Consider the following 20,085-nt stretch of genomic DNA (forward strand, 5'->3'; position numbering starts at 1 on the left):
GTGCAATGAAATACATTGTCTGATACTCAATTGTTGTGTACTTTGCAATTCTGGACATAAGGTCTTACTTCCTTTCAGCAATTTTCTTTCATGGCTATGCGTTCTCTTTGGCATAGCAGATGACAGCTGCATAGGCTACATGGTTCAGATGGTTCTCATATTCTAGGAGACTCAGTCCTGTCTACCGAGCACCCAGTTTTCTCAGATGCTTTAGAAGGCATGTTTTATTCACATTTTCTCTACTTTCCAACTGTCTTGGAGTTTCTCATGTGTTATCTTAGTTTTCTTCTAGGACTTACAAGATATATGTCCACTTAGGGAGTAAAGTTATCAGGTCAATTTGCATTTTCTCCCACTTAAGGATAGTGGGAGGTCCTCATGCCATCTACTTGTATTTTTGTTTCCTCTATCTATTCAGCCTGGGCACATGGTAAACATTCTGGTTTTGTCCAGTATGACCATCCATAACATCTGCTATCCCTTTCTCTTCCTTACAGATTTTAGGGTCTTGTTTCAAGCTTTCTTGACGTCAGGTACAGTCTTGTCTCCTGTGGCACAAATTCACCACCTTTTCCGTAATAGGTATTTTCCAAGTCTATTCCTTTTCATTTTCATTTTATTCTTCCTCTCTCCAGAGTTTTTTTCTCTTGGAAGGAGATTCACTCATTTTCTGTGCATTTTTTGCCATAAGGCCATAAGTGTTGCCATAATGGGAAAGGCCAAGAGTCCCCATCCTGTTTGCAGATGGGGTCAATCCAGATTGCAAATACCACATTCATATCTCGTGAGTGTGCGTCTGTTCATCTCTGTACATCTCAGTGAGGAAGGAGGCATGACATGATACGAGGTTTGGGGAGATCCGGTAAAATGAAAGGCCAGTGTGTCTCAGTCCACGCTCAACATATGGTGATACTTTCATTTTCATTCTATATGTTCTCATTCCAGACCTTCCTTTCAATTGGAAGGGGATTCTTTCACTTCCTGTGCATTTTTGCTATTAGTATATGAGTATGGTCATAAGGGGAAAGTCTAAGAGTCCATTAAGCCCAGCATCCTGTTCTCAGTTGTGGTCAATCCAGGTTGCAAGTACCACATTCATTTCTTATGGATGTGGGTCGGTACATCTTAGTACATCTCAGTATAGGAGGAGTAATGTCCGTGATACGAGGATGATAAGGTCCTCATTACCAGTTTTCTTGCCCTGCTCTTCGGTCTTGCGTCAGCTCCGCGCACTTTTTCCTTAAGTTATGGTCGTAGTAGCAGCGGCGCTCATTAAACTACGTCTCGTTGTTTCATCCTTTCCATAGATGTCTGGTTCATTACAGACAGTCTTATTGGCAGAGTTGTCAGGTCAAGCAATGGGTGGTGCATTTCGGGCACACCCTAGGTTATGGGGTGCATGTAGCCAGGTCTCTCATTTGAGCTCTCTTTTGAGCTCTCGTGTGATCTCATTAGATTTCATAGCATGTTTCTATTTTTTCTCTCTTTGTTTAGTCAAGTTGGCGCAGACTGTTTTTGTCTTCTCTACAAGCGTCCCACTTTCTGTTTTCTCTGGATGTTCTTGGGCCTTCGGCCATTACCTTGCTCTATTTTGCAGAGTAAAATTTTACTCTCTAGCTCCCAAGAAGGAATTTTTCTTCATTCGCTTTGGAGTCTCGGTAGTCTTTTTTGGGCAGCTTTTCACTCTGTCAATTTCGTGACCATTGAAAAAAAAAAAAAAAGAGTTCAGTGGATAGTACCTTAAGGGGAGGTCCCAGTTCTACAACTATTTCTTTTCACTCTGACCTTCCATGTGCCTCGCTTACTCTCTTGCTAAAAAGACTTGTCAGCGGCAGAGATAGATGCCCTCTCGTATCCAGATATTTATCTCTGATGGAATCCCTCCGCTCAGTTGGCCTCTGTATTCTCACTAGTGGTCTGGTGGTTGAGATTGAGCATTCTTCCTGCAGGTATGCCGGGAGCATATACACAGTGACCAGTTTTTTGATCGCTGCATCTGTGAAAATATATATGTATATTTATAGTTCTACTACATAAGTACATATGTAATTCCACACTGGGAAAAGCTCAAAGGTCCTATTGAGCCCACCTTTCTGTCCACGGCCAATCCAGACCATGAGCACCTGGCTAGATTCCTAAACGTACAAACATTCTATACATGTTGTTCCTGGAACTGTGTAGTGTTTTATGGACTTCTATATGTTTCTAACAGATGAAAGGTACTAACAAGTGTCTACTGTTGATTTATTCCCGTTTTCACTAATTGGGGTCTACGACAAGAGTCTCAGGTGATTGGCTTGCAGAGGCAACAGCTACAGATGATTCTTTCTCTCTCAGTTGAATTGCGCTGAGATATTTTTTTTTTTTTTTCATGTTGGGTAACTGCAGCGGCTGTCAGTTTATTTGGACCTTCAGTCTAGTTTGCAGCAAGGATTTAGGTACCTTCTTCTTCTGCATAGTATTTAACTGCATTCTTGTTTTTACCTATTTAGCTTCTAGTGATCAGGTACTTTCTCACTGACAGGCTTTACATACTTCCAATCTGTTGCTAGGTCAGCAATAGTCTACAATATCTGGAGTATTGTACTTCAGGATTTCGGTTTCCACTTTCTCAGCTGAGGTAGATTCATTGCAGTTTTTTGTTGCCAGGCGGCTCTGCTTCTACCTTTGTCATCCTTCTTTCAGTCGTTTTTTCTCGAGTCTCTCTGTCCTTTGCGCTGCACTGATGCGGTAGGGGACAATATATAGCGGTCACTTGGTAGGGGACAATGTTCAGCGTCGCTTGGACTTTTCAGCTTCAGCTTTTTTGCTTTGTAGTCATTCTATTTAGTTTATTGGCGGTTCTTGGATCGTCAAGCTTTGGCTTCGTATTCATCCTAGTTTGGGTGTCTTCAGGGACTCTACCACATTCTCAATGTCTGTCCCTCCCGTAAGATTACTGCTTTGGTACTTCCCAACAGTCCAATCCTGGTCCGGTCCGGAGGGATGCTAAGGAAGGAGAAATTAGATCTTACCTGCTAATTTGCTTTCCTTTAGTCCCTCCGGACCGGACCAGGCCCCTCCCATGTTCTATCAACTCTTTAGATTCTTTTATTAAGTTTGGAAGTGTATTCGTTCCTTTACCACACGTGGAATGTTTAAAAAAAAAAAAAAAGACTTTGCGTGGTCCATACCACTTCTCTGGTGGTTGCTGGTGAGCTCGGTTGCTGGAATATATATAAAACCTTAATGGGTCATACTACTTCTCTGGTGAGAGTTGCTGGTGAGTTCAGTTGCTGGAATATATATAAAGCCTTCAATAGGTCATACCACGTTGCTGGTGAGTTCAGTTGCTGGAATATATATAAAGCCTTAAATATGTCATACCACTTCTCTGGTGAGAGTTGCTGGTGAGCTCAGTTGATGGAATATATATGAAACCTTAAGTGAGTCATACCACTTCTCTGGTGAGAGTTGCTGGTGAGCTCTAATATGAATGGGTCATGCCACTTCTCTGGTGAGAGTTGCTGGCGAGCTCTAATATGAATGGGCCATGCCACTTCTCTGGTGAGAGTTGCTGGCGAGCTCTAATACGAATGGGCCATGCCACTTCTCTGGTGAGAGTTGCTGGCGAGCTCTAGTACTCGGTTTTGCCGAGGAATTTGTGGCTGCTAGGATTCCATACGGCACAGAAGTTCTTTCTTTCTTTTCTGCTTTGTTATTCAAATACTGAGGCTAAGGTCACATGGCCAGGGCTCCTATTGGCTCTCTAGAGTCAGAGTTTTTTCTCAGTCTCCACCTGCTGGTAGGCGGGCACAACCCAACAGTCCAATCCTGGTCCGGTCCGGAGGGACTAAAGGAAAGCAAATTAGCAGGTAAGATCTAATTTCTCCTTTCACAGAAAGGGTGGTGGAGGCATGGAATGACCTTCCGGTGGAGGTGGTGGAGTCGAAGACTGTTCCAGAATTTTAAAAGGCATGGGATAAGCATGTGGGATCGCTTAGAAACAGGAAGAATTTGGGGTTGCAGACTGGATGGGTCATATGGCCTTTATCTGCTGTCATGTTTCTAAGTGCCTTCTATGAACTTATGTAGTAGCCCTGTTTGCGGCCTGATTTGCAAAGGCTTTCCCATTCTGTCCAATTGGAATGACTCGGGACATTTCAGTATAATGCAGGTATCACATTTACATTCCCCAGACAGCCAGTCTTCACTACCATCCATCTCAGCAGTGTCCCTATGGTTACATCATGGTGATTGCAGCTGCCTTCTCACCACAGCCTCTGGAATAAGTGCCCTTCATTCAGCACCACACAGGTCTTAAGACATACAGAACCCAAATTCCTCTAGTATTCAAATCTCATGAAACTAGCAATGGAGGTTGCAGAGCACAATTAAAAAAAAAAAAAAAAAAACCACAGCTGGTTTTCATGAAGTCCCAATTATCAGATGTTGCAGTAATGCCAGAACAAATACCAAGGTGAGCTGGGTGAAGTTTTTTGTTTTTTTTTTTCACCCCCTAGCTCTACAGTAAGCTTAGTTTGCAAATTGGAATTAAATGTTAACCTCCCAGGTAGGATTCCATTGCCCTCAAGTGTGGACAGATCATAACATGGAGAAGTGTAGATTTAAGGTTTAGGGTGGTCACTTGGCATGTTCATGACTACCATGTCTTCCATGGGGCCTTTGGGTTGAGTTCTCATAGGGGGATTTTTTTGGTGTGAATAACTTTAAAGTTAATCATTCCTTTTCATTCTGCTAGAGAATGTAAGCAACTTTTTTTTTGGTGTTGAGCACAACTTCCATTGCTAATGCAAACAAATCTAATCTTACCCAAATATACAGACAAGTGTTTCAGAAAAACATACTGCCATGCTTTTTCATTCAGCTATTTCCCATCCACTTTAGTAAAGTATGTTAACAAAATACCACATTGTCTACATTATTCCTGTCCACACACCTAGGCATAGAATGACACTTGTAAGATCTTACAAGAGCTTGTCTTTCATATTTGTACTCTGTACCATCTTAAGTAGATAATGTAAGATTCACACTGCTTTACTCAGTGTTTCAAATTTAATTTATTGACCTTAATTCAAGATCACTCAGATCATTGGCTCTTGACAGCTTTCTGGAAACACCCAGCCAGCCTGGTTTTCAGGGTATTCAGTGACCTTAAAGAACTGAAAGTAGCTGCTGTAAAGTCAACTTTTCTGTGGTGGTTACAGCAGTATGAAGGAATTATTTTTGCCTTATGTTGGCTAACCTGACTTAACCATTTGAAGCATGTCTGGCTTATTCCTTGGTAATGGACACTAATAATGCTTTTGTGTAGAAATGAGTCTTGTGTCTAGCCAGCTTCACTAAATCTGAAACCTGCATTGCTTAAATGTATACTTTGGGTATTTTGTTCTTCTGTGATTTCTCTAGCTATTCTTGAAAACAGGATTTTAAAAGTATGTGGTGTAAGGCTTGGTTAAGCGATGCAGGATGGTCTTAAGAGTGAGGCAAACTCATTTGAAGACTGAATTAATACTGCTTTAAGACTGGAATCATCTTGACATGGTTGCATGAACTGAACTATTGGTTCAGTTACAGATTTAGTTAAGAAAATGAGCTCTAGTCATATAGAACTTTTTAAGGGTTGTCAGGATTCCAGGAACTCAAGGACCATACTAGAATTTAAATGGTACATTTCCTTGCTGTCTTTGGCCCTTGGTCTGCCCTCCAGCACTGCCTTCCCAACCTTTTCACAGCATAGTGCTTATGCAGTGCCTAGCCAGCTGGGATTATGTATAGTCTTCTGTACATAATCAGTATACCAGTAATTGCTTATCCTAAAACTACAGAGTTCTGCCTACTGAGGGGGAAGGGTATAAAAACATTTGCTGCTTAACTTTAGAAATGCCATGAAATCTGAATTAAGGCCCTAGACATTGCTCTTTCTGATATATGCACCGTCTGGCCACTAGATGTTAACAATTGTGGCTTATGAGAATTTGGCTTGGAGTTGAACTTTGCTATATTCCTTTTTTGAAAGATTAATCAGCTCTTCTGTTAGCCTAATGTCCAGTAGAATTCATGGGTTCTGTTTTTAGTGGCCCCACTTTTCCATTTGGTAGAATATATTTTGATGTAGATTGTTCCATTGGTACCAGCAAGTACTGGTATTTCATTTTCTCTCCTGTTAAACATAAATTACTTTAATTTTTGTACTAATCCATAATTTTCTTTTGAAGATGACTCTGGACGTGGAGGTAATGGATACATGAATGGATATCATGATGACCGTGATAGCCGGATGAATGGCTTTGGCACCAGAGGATCGGGGCGCAATGACAGAGGTTGGGAATTAGCAAAGAGATTTTAAATTACCTCAAGTTCTTTGAAAAGCGTAGTTTTCAAGTTCTTAGGATGATTTGCTTAATTTTAATGTGAAAAAATTCCAGGCTCTAGGAGCCTGTACTGCAAGTACTATCATGAAATTTGAATGTCTAATTAGAGGAATAAAAATAAAAAAATTATGACCAGATCTTTCTCTTAGTTATAAATTCCAAATGATCTATAATATAAACGGAACATTCACCTCTTAAAATATTATATAAAATAGAGAAGAAAATTTAAACAGAATCCTTGCCTCTATAGGCAACCAATAGAGTTCAACAAAACATGAAATTCTATGTTTGTCTTTAATGAAAAAAATTTGACTGCATTATTTTGATTAGATTGTAGTCTATGGATTATTTAGAGGCACCCAAGTATATCCTGGAAGGTATGGATATGCACAAAACGTCACGTTTGGATTTTTCTGATGCATATTAAATCTATTATGTATTGTAACTTAAGTTGGTGTAACAGATGCACATCCCTGCTAGTTTTTTAGCTATATCTTTATTCTTGTCACTTGGTCAGATTGGACAGCATGCCAAGTTTATCACTTCACTTATTACAATTTGCTGTACTGTCCTGCCATCTAATTTTTTTTTTTCCCAGGATTGTATGACAGAGATGGATGGAGTTCTGGTAGAGACAGAGATGCTTACAGTAGTTTTGGCCCTCGTAGTGAAAGAGGTGGAAAGCCCAGCTGTTTTGATCGTGGCAATGGGTCAAGAGGGAGGTAGGTTTTTTTCTTGAATTGTAAACAAGTAGGAAGAGGTTGGCTAATTCATGCTAATCTTCTGCTGTATATTTTAGTTAACATGCTGTTTGAGAGTGTAACCTTAGATCTGGAAATGTTTAGCATTTTTAGGATTGGTAGGTAAAGGTACACACAGATGTAAGTAGGCAGCTTTATGGGTATGTCACTATGGACAACAGTTTAAAGGCCTAAAATCCAGATGTCACTTGTGACCAAGGACCTCCTGGATGAGGTGCAGAATACATTTCTAGTTTGTCTGCCATTTTACAATATGCATTAGCTACATTTTTATTCAGCTGCAGTCATGCACTTTTCAGTGTCAGAAGTAAATGAAGTTGACCGTTTTAGATGCAGTTTTCAGTAATCAAGATTTTAGAGGTCTTTTATAATGTGATGTTAAACCCCTTGTGTTTTGTACACAAGTAAGGTGACTGCCCTTTTCCCTGGCTAATAATGCTGTTAGTCCTGTATCCTGAATTTATTCAAACCCCGGTTTCCCAGATCTAAAACTAACCCCTCACCTCTTCAGGTAAGACTGTGTTCATACTTTTATGCCATTGTTCAAGGTAGGTACAGGTGCATTCACTGGTTCATGCAGCCTTAAGTATGGAAGATTACACCGCACTTCAGATAAATTGTTGAAATGTAAGGGTGGTGGGTAAAATCCTTATTCCTGCATGGAAGCAGTTCATTTTAAACAGTTGGTACTATTAGGCGAGACTTAGGAGATTGCACTCATTTTTGCTGTGAATTGCAGTTGGAGTAGAGATCGTTTTTGTACATTTCAAGACTTCTGACGTTACCTTAAGTGTTGTAGTGTCTGGATTGGCCAAGCAGTCATTTTCCTGAACAGTTAGATCCCTCTTTTAATTTCTATTTCCTACTTGTACATTTTTAGCTATGGTCCAGTAACAGACAATACAGCAGACACACTAATTTTGCTGCATTACTAGTGGGAATGTCTTTTTTTTTTTTTTTTTTTTTTTTGAATGCAGCCAATGTTAGTGATACTAACGTAGTAAACTTTTCATGAATTATGCATGTATACAGTCTTCACATTGGACTTGTGCCTTGTCTAGATTTGATGACCGTGGAAGAGATGGCTTGGATGGATTTGGAAGCCGTGGTGACAGAGGTGGCTTCAGTAGAAGCAGTCGTTGGTCTGAAGACAAATGTGATGAAGATGACTGGTCAAAGCCTCTTGCACCTAATGATAGAATTGAACAGTGAGTGACATTTAGGTATAATCAGAGTAATTTAAAGGAGTTTCTTTAGGTAAATGATTTATTTTCTTTTCTCAGAGAGCTCTTCTCCGGAGGGAATACAGGCATTAACTTTGAGAAATATGACGACATTCCTGTTGAAGCAACGGGCTCCAACTGCCCTCCTCACATAGAAAGTGTATGTATCCTATTTGGAAGGGTGGCTAGAAAGGAATATTTTGTTCTGCACTTTGAATATTTTATTAAAAATCTGCTCATCCATAAAATCAGACTATTTAATATCCTCCTGCTCTCTCTCCAGTTTCATGATGTTGACATGGGAGAAATAATCATGGGCAATATTGAGTTGACTCGCTACACTCGTCCTACTCCAGTACAGAAGCATGCCATCCCTATTATAAAGCAGAAGAGAGACCTGATGGCTTGTGCCCAGACTGGTAGGCTGACTTCCCGCATTTCACTGCATCTCTCCTTTCCTTGAAGATTCAATCAGAACAGTGTGAAATAACTAAAGCAGCAGTGAACGGCAATTCAGTAACTCAAATACACTTAATGTTTGTACTGCCTTAATGACCAACATGAACTAGTGCCATCAAGTTAATTATGTGGCGTATAGCTGACCAGTTTTGAAAGGAAGCATGTTAGTTGTAATAGCTACTTCTACAAATTAAGTTCACTAGGGTGTGTTAGTATGTCTTATTCAAAGCATGTCTAAACTTCTACTGTTTGGTAGCTGGTAGCTTTCCCTGGCATCCAGTTTTGATGGGAGAGGTGGAAGGCTTTAATACTGATTTTCATGTTGAATCAGTGCATTCAATAGTAAACTCCTCGACATCCCTCACAACCAGTCCAGAAGTATGAGAACCATTGGCTTCAGACTTGAGCCTATAAACATCCTGTGCAGCCCACAACCAGTGAACATTTCCAGCAAATGGTAGATGTTTATATGCTGTTAACAAAATTGTAAGTTTTATGTTACTATACCCGCTGTACACTGCTTTGGGTGAATCTTCATAAAAGTGGTTAATCCCAATAAATATTCATGTCTGGACTGGTCTGGAGAGATTAATTTTACCTCATTCCCTGCCAAAACCTTGAGTTGCACATGACTTCTTATTTTCAGAAACAAAGCTACGCACACTAACATACCACAATTCAATTAATAGGTTCTGGTAAAACTGCTGCATTTCTTCTGCCAATCTTGAGCCAGATCTATGCAGATGGCCCTGGAGAAGCTTTAACCATGGCAAAAGTAAGTATATCTAGATTCTGCTACTGTCCCTTCTGTCCTTTGAAATCATTAAGTCAATCCAATGGAGGTAGCAAGTTTCTGTATTTGAGCTACAGGATATTCAGGAATCGGGGTGTCTGTCCTTCAGCTCAGTAACTAATGCGTCATATTCAAATGGTGGAAAAGACCTCAAATGTACAGTCATTGAAATGTTGTAAATTTGTGTTGAAGGCTGTAACACATCAAGGGTAATAAAGTTGTCATTCCTCAGCAATCCTCCAGACTGTTCAAGATGCTTGGGTTATGCACTCCTACCAGCAGAGGGAGACAACACTAAAACTTCTTCTACAAGTAGCCTGTGCAGGCCTTCTACTAACAGTATTTTCTCAAGTCTCAGCAGAGGGTAGATGTGTGCGGTGTACTCAGTCTGGTAGGCCCGTTTGGGGTTTCTAGGTTGGGTTGTAAATGTTGGAGAACCCACACTTGGATCTCTATTACAGGGTGTAAATCCTAAGGGGCTTCTTATTCCCTGTGGGGTGTCACACCCGGGTGGCCGGGTCCTTCCCCCTGTGCTCTTCCTCTGGAGGACTGCTTGACCTCTGCTACAGACCTCGTTCTGTACCCTTGAGGCGTTTAGGCATCAGCAACAAGGTTTAATAAATAAATAAAATAAAGGCGGCTATTTTTGTGGCAGTCCAGAGATAAAATGTCTTCAAGGGCGTTCTTGCCTTAGGCGGTTTTGCCTATTAGTCTGTCAGAGCACAAAGCAACGGTTTGTTTTTATTGTGTTCGCGGCCATTGTCTAAGCTGGCGAGGTGTCTGTTTTGCGTGAAGCCAATGTAAATTTCCTTAGCATCCCTCCGGACCGGCCCAGGATTGGACTGATGGGTTGTGCTCGCCTTCCAGCAGGTTGGAGACTGAGAAAAAACTCTGACTCTAGCGAGCCAATGGGAGCCCTGGTCACGTGACCCTAGCCTCAGTATTTTCTCAGTCTCCCAGCAGGTAGGAAGTGAGCCCGTTAGTCTCTCTTGGTTGGTCTATAACTTTTTCTGTTTTCTCTTTATTCTGTGCCAGAGGAATTCTTTAGAGGCTTGTTAGGTATTTAGCAATGTTACATTTCAGCCTCTGGGGTGTTAAACTTGGGTGTCCCGAGTCCCTCCCCCTTTTTTCCTCCCCATCTCCCTTTGAAAAAAATAAATAAATAAAAGAAAGAAAGAAAAAGGGAAGAAGGGCTACCCTTGTTGCTAGAAGGGGGTATTGCCTTTGGGGGAGGCAGCCAGTATTAAATAAATAAATAAATACAAAGAGAGAGAAGAGAAGCAGTGCTTTCCCCAGTGACCTAAGGAGCAGGTAGCTCTGTTTAGTTCTCTGTGAGTGCTTTCTTGTAGCTGATTAGCTGTTCTGTATGTCATTCAAGGGCAGAATTAAGCCTCTCATCTGTCAATATATAGTAGATTTTTATTCTTTTTCTTGCCGGTTGTTGTACGAGCGGGGCTTTAGTTTAAAAAGAAAAAAAAAAAAGGCGCGAATCGCTGACGCGCATGCACGCGTTTTCCCGATATCGCTGAAAAGCTCCAGAGCTCTGCTGTCTGTCGGCGTCGCGGACTTAACGCCGCTGGCTCTTCTACATTTGGCTCTTGTTGTTTATTTTTTCGATGTGGCTTCGGGGCCTGTGCTTCTTCCGGTTCACAAGTCTGTTTCGCCAGCTGTTAGGTCTTCGCTGTCCCGCTCTACTCCGCTTGTTGCGGAGGTGTCAGGCGCGCTCTCGGGGACAGCAAAAGTGGCGCGAACGGTGGCCATTTTCAATCACCCTCCGTTTTTTCAGTCGGGTGATCGCTCTGCTGTAGACAAGGCTGCAAGTCCAGACGATCCTGATTCAGGAGCTCTGGTACACTCCGGAGTCACTCACTCAGGCAGGGGGATTTTCCCCTGTGTTTGTTCTCCGGATGTACCAGGCCTTCCTGTTATCACAGATATCCATTTTTTTTCCTTCTCCCCTAGTCCTGCCCAAAGCACTCCTAGGCCGTCTCTTTCCATTCGGGCTTCATAGAGTTATCTGGCCGTTTATGCAATGTGGATCTCTAAATATCCATTTTCAGACGTCCAACATAAGCGCCATAATAGCTCCAAGCATGTCTATTCACCTATATTTAGGGCATAGGTTTAAGCATCTTTGTGCTTGCTTAAAATATCAAGCCATATACTTTGCATAGCTTTACATTCAGCATTTTTTCTACAAGAAATGCTTTCTTTTTGCAGGAAAGCCCTGCGTAAATTGACATGGTTTTAAAGCACCACTGGGACGAAGCTGGTACAAGAATGTTTTTTCTGTTGGAACTTCACAGGCCCATGCCCACCAAAGTAGTAAAGAGAGTCATTTTAGAATAATGGAGATCTGTACATGTGGACAATTTTTCTATCCTGTGTGTCAATCTTCTAATTTTTCCTATAAACTTAAAGCTAAGGTACAACTTGGTCAAGGAAGGAGGGGAGAGTTTATTATTTTCTTTTCAATGCATCTTAACAAAACCTCACATCTCCCATTCTCCTCCTCCACCCCCCCCCCCCCCCCCCCCCCCCCCCCCCCCCCCCCAAGTTTATTATTTTACTGGACATTCCCACTGGAAAGCTTTAGGAACAGAAGGGAGAGTAGCACTGCTACTTCCAACAGCTGTTTACAACGTCTTAATGGTAATACTAGTCTACTCTTTTTACATGTTCATAGTTCTTTGAATACAAAGAAAATACAGAAACTGCTTTTCATAAACCACTCAGTGCAAACCAATTGAACACAGCAGCTTTTGTGCAATTCACTATTTGTTGGCACATTTCCAACTTTACTTCAAGCTTAAGCCATCTTTTGTTCCCCTCCCCTCATCAGAATGTCAAGCTACTCATAATTCTGTTTTATTCAAAAAGCAAAAGTATCCTTGGATCGGGTATAGGCAGTTGAGGGAAATTCTGTACCACTTTTCAGCTTGAAATACTCAAAGGGATTTTGTTGAGCAGTATAGCTGCAACTTAATGTTGTCTATGCAACCAGGCTTCTAGATCTATGAAAATTAAAAGCGGTTTTCTTGTATAATTCTGCACATCTCTTCAACTCTGCATGCTGACCGACGGGGGGAAAAAAAAATGTACTCTGGTACAAGACATTCTAGTCAGCTGCATTATATTTTAGCCTACTTATTTCCAGGCAAGAATGATCCACATAACTAGTAAACCTGTAGCATTTATAAGTGTTCTATTTAAAATGCCCTATGCCTCCACAAAATTTGAGACATTCTAAAAATGTTACTTCTACTACATTAAGTGTAAGCATTGTGGATCATCATACACTTGGTTTCACTGACCTTGCTACTGCAAGTACAACTTTTCAGGGCAATGCGCACAGCGCAAGAAGGTTAATGAGATGTAGGTGCTATGAGAACATTAAGAGGAGTCTGCCCATCCCTTATGGAACCCTCACATTTAACCAATTTTGAAGCCAATTTTCCACACAGATATGCAGGTTAAAGCTTTAGAACTTGTTAAATCTGCTATAAAAATTTCATATTTGAAATCTTGTAAACAAATAGCAATTCATATAAACACTACAATTCAGGCCTGGATTTTTAGCAAGGTTTTTAGTTGGCAACTCATTATTTCTCTCTTACGTGGGATAAATGTAAGAGGTACCCAGTGGCTTTGTGGCCTGAGAAGAGCACTAGGGGAAGGGGGTTCACTAAATTGGACCCCAGCATAACTCTGGTTGGACTGACAATTTAACAGTGGATATGACCTTGTTATAAGACAATATCAATTTCCCCCATTTTGCATGGGCTGCCATGCAACTGCAGATTGACTATATCCATGTCCTCTTTCTTTCTTCTTTACTGGCGTAGTATTCAGCTCTTTTGCCTTTCTGCCGGTTATGAACCTGGTGGTTCTGGACAACGCCTCGACTGTAGCCTATATCAATCGGCAGAGGGTAACAAGGTGCCATCTCTGCTGGCAAGAGGCGGAGAGTTTCCTGGTATGGGCAGAAGCTCATCTCACTGCCATATCAGCCTCGCATGTTGCAGGAGTTGACAATATTCAAGCGGACTTTCCCAGTCGTCGCACACTCTATCCAGGCGAATGGGCTCTCAGCAATCGAGCGTTTTAGTTGCTAGTACGTCATTGGGGCACTCCAGTTTTCCTTCTGTTTGCTTACAGACTCAACTCAAAGTTCCTCCATTTTTTTTCAGTTGCTGAAGAGAGGCAACAGCAGAAGGGGTAGACGTCCTCTTGCGGCGGGGGTCCTCCGAATTTCTTTGCGTGCTTCCTGCGTAGCCTCTATTAGGTCATCTCCTTCAGAAGATGGGAACATGGGAAGCTAGTAATTCTGGTGCTCCCAGATTACCCTTGACGCTCTTGATATGCGAGTCTGCAGCGGCTGAAGGTGATGTCTTCTCTTCGACTTCCGCTATACAAGTCCTTGCTGATTCAAGGGCCGGCTTTCCCTGGCTCGATTTTGTCTTACGACTTGATTCTTGAACGAGCCCGTTTAGCTCACAGGGGTTTTTTTTTTTTTAATTTCCACCATGCTTCGGTCTCGTCGTCGCTCCACCTCTCTCAGCTATTTTTCGCACCTGCAGAATTTTTGAGACTTGATGTGCAGATGATGAGATTGCTCCTTTTCAAGTTTCCATGGCTCAGATGTTTTTCTGCAGCGAGGATTTGATGAAGGACTGTCTCTTTCTTCACTTAAAATGCAGACTGCGGCTCTGTCCGGTTTCAGAGGTCGGATTCGGGGTAAGTCGGTGGCTAGTCTTCCCGAGGTCGCCTGTTTCTTAAAAGGAGTTAGCCTTCGGCCACCGGTCAGATCGATCTTTCCATGTTGGGACCTTAATCTGGTGTTTTCAGCTCTCACGGGGCCTCTGTTTGAACCATTGCAAACTTGTTTTCTGAAGGACTTAACCCTAAAGACAGTTTTTTTGGTGGCTATTGCGTCCGCTAGGAGAGTTTCGGAGTTGCAAGTTTTTTCCTGCAGGCCTCCATTTCTACAGTTTTCTAAAGAGCAAGTGGTCCTTCATCCGGTTCCTTCTTTTTTGCCTAAGGTTCTCTCTCGGTTTCATCTGTCCCAGTCGGTTTTCTTCCTGTTCTGGGATTGGTCTCAGGTACGCACGAGCAGAAGAAATTGTGTACTTTGGATGGTAAGAGAGTGCTTAAACGATATCTCGCAATCACTGAGGTTTTTCGCCACTCGGATTGTCTTTGGCTTTTTGCTGGTCACTGTAAGAGTTTGTCAGCTTTTAAGCCTATGTTATCTAGGTGGATTAAAGAGATGATAGCTTCAGCCTACCTCTTGGCAAGCAAGGCAGTCCTGGAGGTTATTTATGCTCATTCTACTAGAGCGCAGGCAGCGTTGTGCGCGGAGTATTCCTTGGTGCCTCCTGCAGAGATTTGTAAGGCGGCGACTTGGTTCTCTATCCATTCTTTTTCTACACATTACAGACTTGATGTTCATTGTTGGCAGGAGGCGGTCTTTGCATCGCGGGTACTCACTGCGGGCTTGCTGGGGTTCCACCCATAGAACTACTGCTTTGTTACGTCCCATCAGTCCAATCCTGGGCTGGTCCGGAGGGATGCTAAGGAAGGAGAAATTAGACCTTACCTGCTAATTTGCTTTCCTTTAATCCCTCCGGACCGGCCCAGGCCCCTCCCTGTTCCAGTTTTCTGTCTAGGTTTGTATGTTCTGTTTGCAGAGCAGTTTTTTGCTAGTTAGACAAATATAAAAAAAAAAAGACAAACATTGATCTTCTGTTATGGCCATACCGCTGCTCTGGTAAGGGTATGTGGTGAGCCATTACGGTGAGGCCATACCGCTGCTCTGGTAAGGGTACGTGGTGAGCCATTATAGTGAAGCCATACCGCTGCTCTGGTAAGGGTACGTGGTGAGCCATTACAGTGAGGCCATACCGCTGCCCTGGTAAGGGTACGTGGTGAGCCATTACAGTGAGGCCATACCGTTGCTCTGGTGAGGGTAGTCGGTGAGCCATTAAGATAAGGCCATACCGCTGCTCTGGTAAGGGTACGTGGTGAGCCATTACAGTGAGGCCATACCGCTGCTCTGGTAAGGGTACGTGGTGAGCCAGTACAGTGAGGCCATACCGCTGCTCTGGTGAGAGTTGTCGGTGAGCCTTTATTAGAGCACGTTCTCAATAGTGCTCCCTGGTTGCTAGAATTCCTTGGGGCACAGAATGTCTTGTTCTTCTTCTTGGTGCTTTGTTATTCAAATACTGAGGCTAGGGTCACGTGACCAGGGCTCCTATTGGCTCGCTAGAGTCAGAGTTTTTTCTCAGTCTCCAACCTGCTGGAAGGCGAGCACAACCTATCAGTCCAATCCTGGGCCGGTCCGGAGGGATTAAAGGAAAGCAAATTAGCAGGTAAGGTCTAATTTCTCCTGTGTGGGGAGCCTACGTTGTCAACGCTCTTGCTCCCCTTGCTTTCCCCTGAGTTGGTGGAGGTGTTGGGCGCCAATTTGACCGCACATTCCGGGCCAACTGCGGGGCCGGTTTTGGCGGGAAACACTGCCATTTTGGCTGCGTGTCCTGGGTCGGCCTCGATGGAGCCATTTTTGGCAGGAAGCGCAGCCCTTTTGGCCACGCATTCCGTACCGGCGCCAGGGGACCCGTGTGTGGTGGGAAGCGTGACTAGTTCAGTCGCAGATCACGCGATGGACCTGCCACCTCGGGAGCGAGGGGGATCCGTCGCGGAAACTGTGGGAAGTGTTGTTGGGGCTTCGGGGGGGGGGGGGGGGGGGGTCCTGGCTTCTCCCCTGAGTTTGGTCTCTGTATAATGCCTGGAGAGCATTATAACATCCTCACACTGGAGTTTTCTTACAGCCTCTCCCCATTTTGTATTTAGTAGCTCCACTTATGACATTTGAGACCTTTTTGTTTCATAGAACTTGAGCCATTATTTTAGGAATATTTAAATTGCTTAGGATTCTGATTTGTACTTAGATGGAGCTCTTAGAAAAAAAATGTTTCTTTCAAGCAGAAATTTGAGATGTATCAGTGGTGTGGAGACTTTGCAAGGCACTGTACACATTCTTACACAAAAACCAGGGGTTCTTAACCCAGTCCTTGAGACACCTAGCCAGTATGGTTTTCAGGTTATTTGCAATGAATATGCATGAGATACGTTTGCACAAATGACGTCTCTTGTCACATTCATTGTGACTATCCTGAAAACCTGACTGGCTAGATGTGTCCTGAGGACTGAGTTGAGAACCCCCTGGCCTGTTGTATCAGAGATCTTGTTACAGCCCGGCATGATTCAGGATAGGCATCCACTATCGAATCATTATCCTCGGTTTGTCCTGTCCCCATCTTGCTTAGATTATAGGCTTCAAGGAGTAGGCACTGTCACTTGTCTGTCTTGGTATAGATCTTGAAAGCATTAATTCCTGCTTGTTAAAAGTAGAGAGGTGTGGTAGCCGTTTTAGTCCACTGTTAAGGTTATCAATAGAAATCAAAATAAAACATGGAAAAGAAAATGAGACTTTTTTTTATTGGACATAACGTAATACATTTCTTGATTAGCTTTCGAAGGTTGCCCTTCGTCAGATCGGAAATAAGCAAATGTGGTAGCAGTATATATAAGAGAAGTCCAAGCATTATTTTGACAGGGTGGGGGTGGGTAGGAGGGTATGCATGGGGACATCAAAGCATTTCATTGATATTCTAACAGGATGGGTGTGGACAGGTGAGAGGAGGGTGATAAACAGAGAAATACAATTTTATGGTTTATAATGGGCTAGAAAACCCAGATCCTTGTTAAGTCCTGTCTGTTGGGTGTCAAAATATTGTCATTCTGACTTCAAAGGTCTTGCGTTCCTGTATTGTTTTAAAGTTACCTTTCAAGATCCTTACTATGAAATCACTGGTGCAGTGTCCTGGTCTTGTAAAATGCTGGCCCACCGGGGTGGGAACCTGACTTGCACCAGCTATCTTCATTTGATGTCTGTGCAGATTAAATCTTGTCTTAAGCATCTGGCCTGTTTCTCCAATATAGCATCCTTCGTTACATTTTTTACACTGAATGATATATACCACATTGGAAGATGAGCATGTGAAAGATTCCTTTATGTTGAATATTTTTCCTTTGTGAATGACTGTGGGGTCCTGTGAAATGTTTTGGCATAGCTTGCAGTTGGATATATTACAGGGAAATGTGCCCTTTTCCTTTTCAGTCTGTGTTGCGAGTTTACGTCTGATTAGCTTGTGTTTTAAGTTGGGTGGCTGTCGGAAGGCCAGTACTGGTGGTGATGGGAATATATCTCTTTTTTTTTAGTAATTCATCTTACTGGAGTAGAGGCTGTAGGTCTCTTATGATTTTCCTCAGTTTCTCCAGCTCTGGGTTGTATGTCACTACAAGGGGGATTCTGTCTGGCTTTTGTTTTCTTTGTACTGTAGCAGATTTTCCCTGGGTGTTTTGAGGGAGGAGGCAATATTCTTGGAGATTATTTTGGGGTTGTAGCCTTTCTGTTTGAAGGATGCAGTCAGGGTTTCAAGGTGTCTGTCTCTATCCCCTGGGTCCGAGCAGATATGGTGGTATCTTGTGGCTTGGCTGTAAACAATGGATCTTTTTGTATGTGAAGGATGGAAGCTGGAGTTGTGGAGGTAGCTGCATCTGTCTGTGGGTTTCTTTTATATAGATGTTTGTATACAGCCATCATTGAGACTGTGGTGTCCAAAAAAAATTTGACTTTTTCTGGGGAGTAGTCCATTTTGAATCTGATGGTATGTATTGAAGGAATAGTAAAATTGTTTGTTTCTTCCCCTTCCGTCCAAATCATAAGTCATCGATGTACCGGCAGTATTTTATAGGTTTGGTCTGGCATGTATTCAGAAATCTCTTCCAGCTCAGCCATAAAAAGGTTTGCATATTGTCCTGGTGCCCATCGCAGTGCCCATTATTTGTATATAGATAGATATCATTGTTAAAGCAGAAGTGGTTGAGTTAAAATAAATTTGATTAATTTTGTAAGTTTCTGGTGAGTATTGATGGTTCAGTGTGGATATTTTTAGGAGTCTCCCACATGCAGCTATGCCATCCGCATGTGGAATGTTGCTGTATAGTGATTCTACATACATCGTGACCAGAAGGGTGTTTGGTAATTGCTTGTTCCTCAGCAACCCTCCAGACCGGTCAAGACGCTTGGGTTATGCATGCCTACCAGCAGAGGGAGACTGAGAACACTAACTTCAAACTGAGTACATATAACCTGTGCTAGCCCTCTATCTCCAGTATTTTCTCAGTCTCAGCAGAGGGTAGACATGCAGCTTGTCCGGTCTGGTAGGATTTAGGTTCCGTTTGTGAGACTAGTTAATTTTTCAGTTATTTTCTGGGGATAAGTTGGTGAAAGAACAGTTAATCCCTGTGCCTGGAACTCTGTGGTGTGTAAGGGGTTGGTAGGTCCGGTGGGGCCTGCCATTGTCCCCTCTGGGGTGTCACACCCGGGTGGCCGGGTCCCTCCCCCCGACTGGCTCTCCCGTTTTGGGCAGCGTTGTGCCTCGGCTGCAGTGTTAATCCTGCAGCCTTGAGTGCCTTCAGATTATAGCAGCAGGGCTCAAAGTTTAAAAAAAAAAAAACACCTCGTGTGGATAGCTGCACTCCGGTGTCTCCGGAGTTGTTCAGCCGGTCTGGGAGAGCTGAGCCAGTAATTAGGCGCCGGTGAGTGTTGTTTCCTTTCTTTTGTTTTCGCCGGTTGTTGGGATCAGCTGTTTTCTGAGGCGCGAGTATGTCGGGGAAGTTGCTTCGTTGCCGGCTGTGCGCGCGTCGGGGTGTTGACTCGGCTGGCGGTCCCTGCCGGTTTTGTGGAGAGCCCAAGGCCCTATCCCTCGCGCCACCGGTGTTAGCAGCGGAGGTTCCTTCTGCGGGTTCGCAGGAGGTTTGTGCGGCTCAGTTTGGCGCTGCAGCGGCGGTCCCGATTTTGGCGGGAACCGCCGCCATCTTGGATTCGGGTCTTTCGGGCGCTGAGGCGGTCGTGGGGCCTCAGTCTCTCCCGATTTCGAGTCCCGCTGGGGGGGAGGCCTCGGGCAGCATGGGGTTCCCTCCAGAGTTTGTTTGGAGTTTGTTTCAGGCTTGGAAGGCGGGCCCATCGGGTGCGGAGTCCCTTACTCCAAGATTGGGGGGGGCTACCGCTAAAAGACCACGAGTGGAGTGCTCTGAAGATGCAGAGGTCTTTTCTCCTCCGGATTCTGAGGGTGATTTTAGCCCCCTGGAAGAGGAGGAGGGGTCGGTTGCAGGGCAGGATGGGGACCTGTCCTTGCCTGGGGAAGACCCCTCTGTGGTTAGGATTTTTCACAGGGATGAATTATCTGAACTCATTGAGCAGGTGTCCGCCACTTTAAGGTTTGATCCTGCGGTGGCTCCCATTGGGGATGGGAAGCAGGTGGATCCTTTGGTTAAGGGGATCAGGCGGGTCTCTCGTTCTTTCCCTATGAATGCGGACTTGAGAGATATGATCACGCAGGAGTGGC

At 43.4% G+C, this 20,085-nt stretch overlaps 1 protein-coding gene across 4 annotated transcripts in view; it reads left to right on the forward strand.

The window, feature by feature from the left end:
- The window catches only part of DDX3X (DEAD-box helicase 3 X-linked), a 118,271-nt gene that overhangs the window by 50,278 nt on the left and 47,908 nt on the right, over positions 1-20,085 (forward strand). For all 4 annotated transcript variants that reach the window (XM_030202342.1, XM_030202345.1, XM_030202343.1 and 1 more), the window contains 6 exons: positions 6,219-6,323; positions 6,973-7,096; positions 8,197-8,343; positions 8,419-8,518; positions 8,642-8,777; positions 9,507-9,592. In XM_030202342.1, coding sequence (XP_030058202.1) covers positions 6,219-6,323; positions 6,973-7,096; positions 8,197-8,343; positions 8,419-8,518; positions 8,642-8,777; positions 9,507-9,592 — 698 coding nt within the window. The remainder of the gene's footprint in view (positions 1-6,218; positions 6,324-6,972; positions 7,097-8,196; positions 8,344-8,418; positions 8,519-8,641; positions 8,778-9,506; positions 9,593-20,085) is intronic.

Source organism: Microcaecilia unicolor, chromosome 4 (assembly GCF_901765095.1).
Source record: "Microcaecilia unicolor chromosome 4, aMicUni1.1, whole genome shotgun sequence".
Lineage (NCBI taxonomy): Eukaryota > Metazoa > Chordata > Amphibia > Gymnophiona > Siphonopidae > Microcaecilia > Microcaecilia unicolor.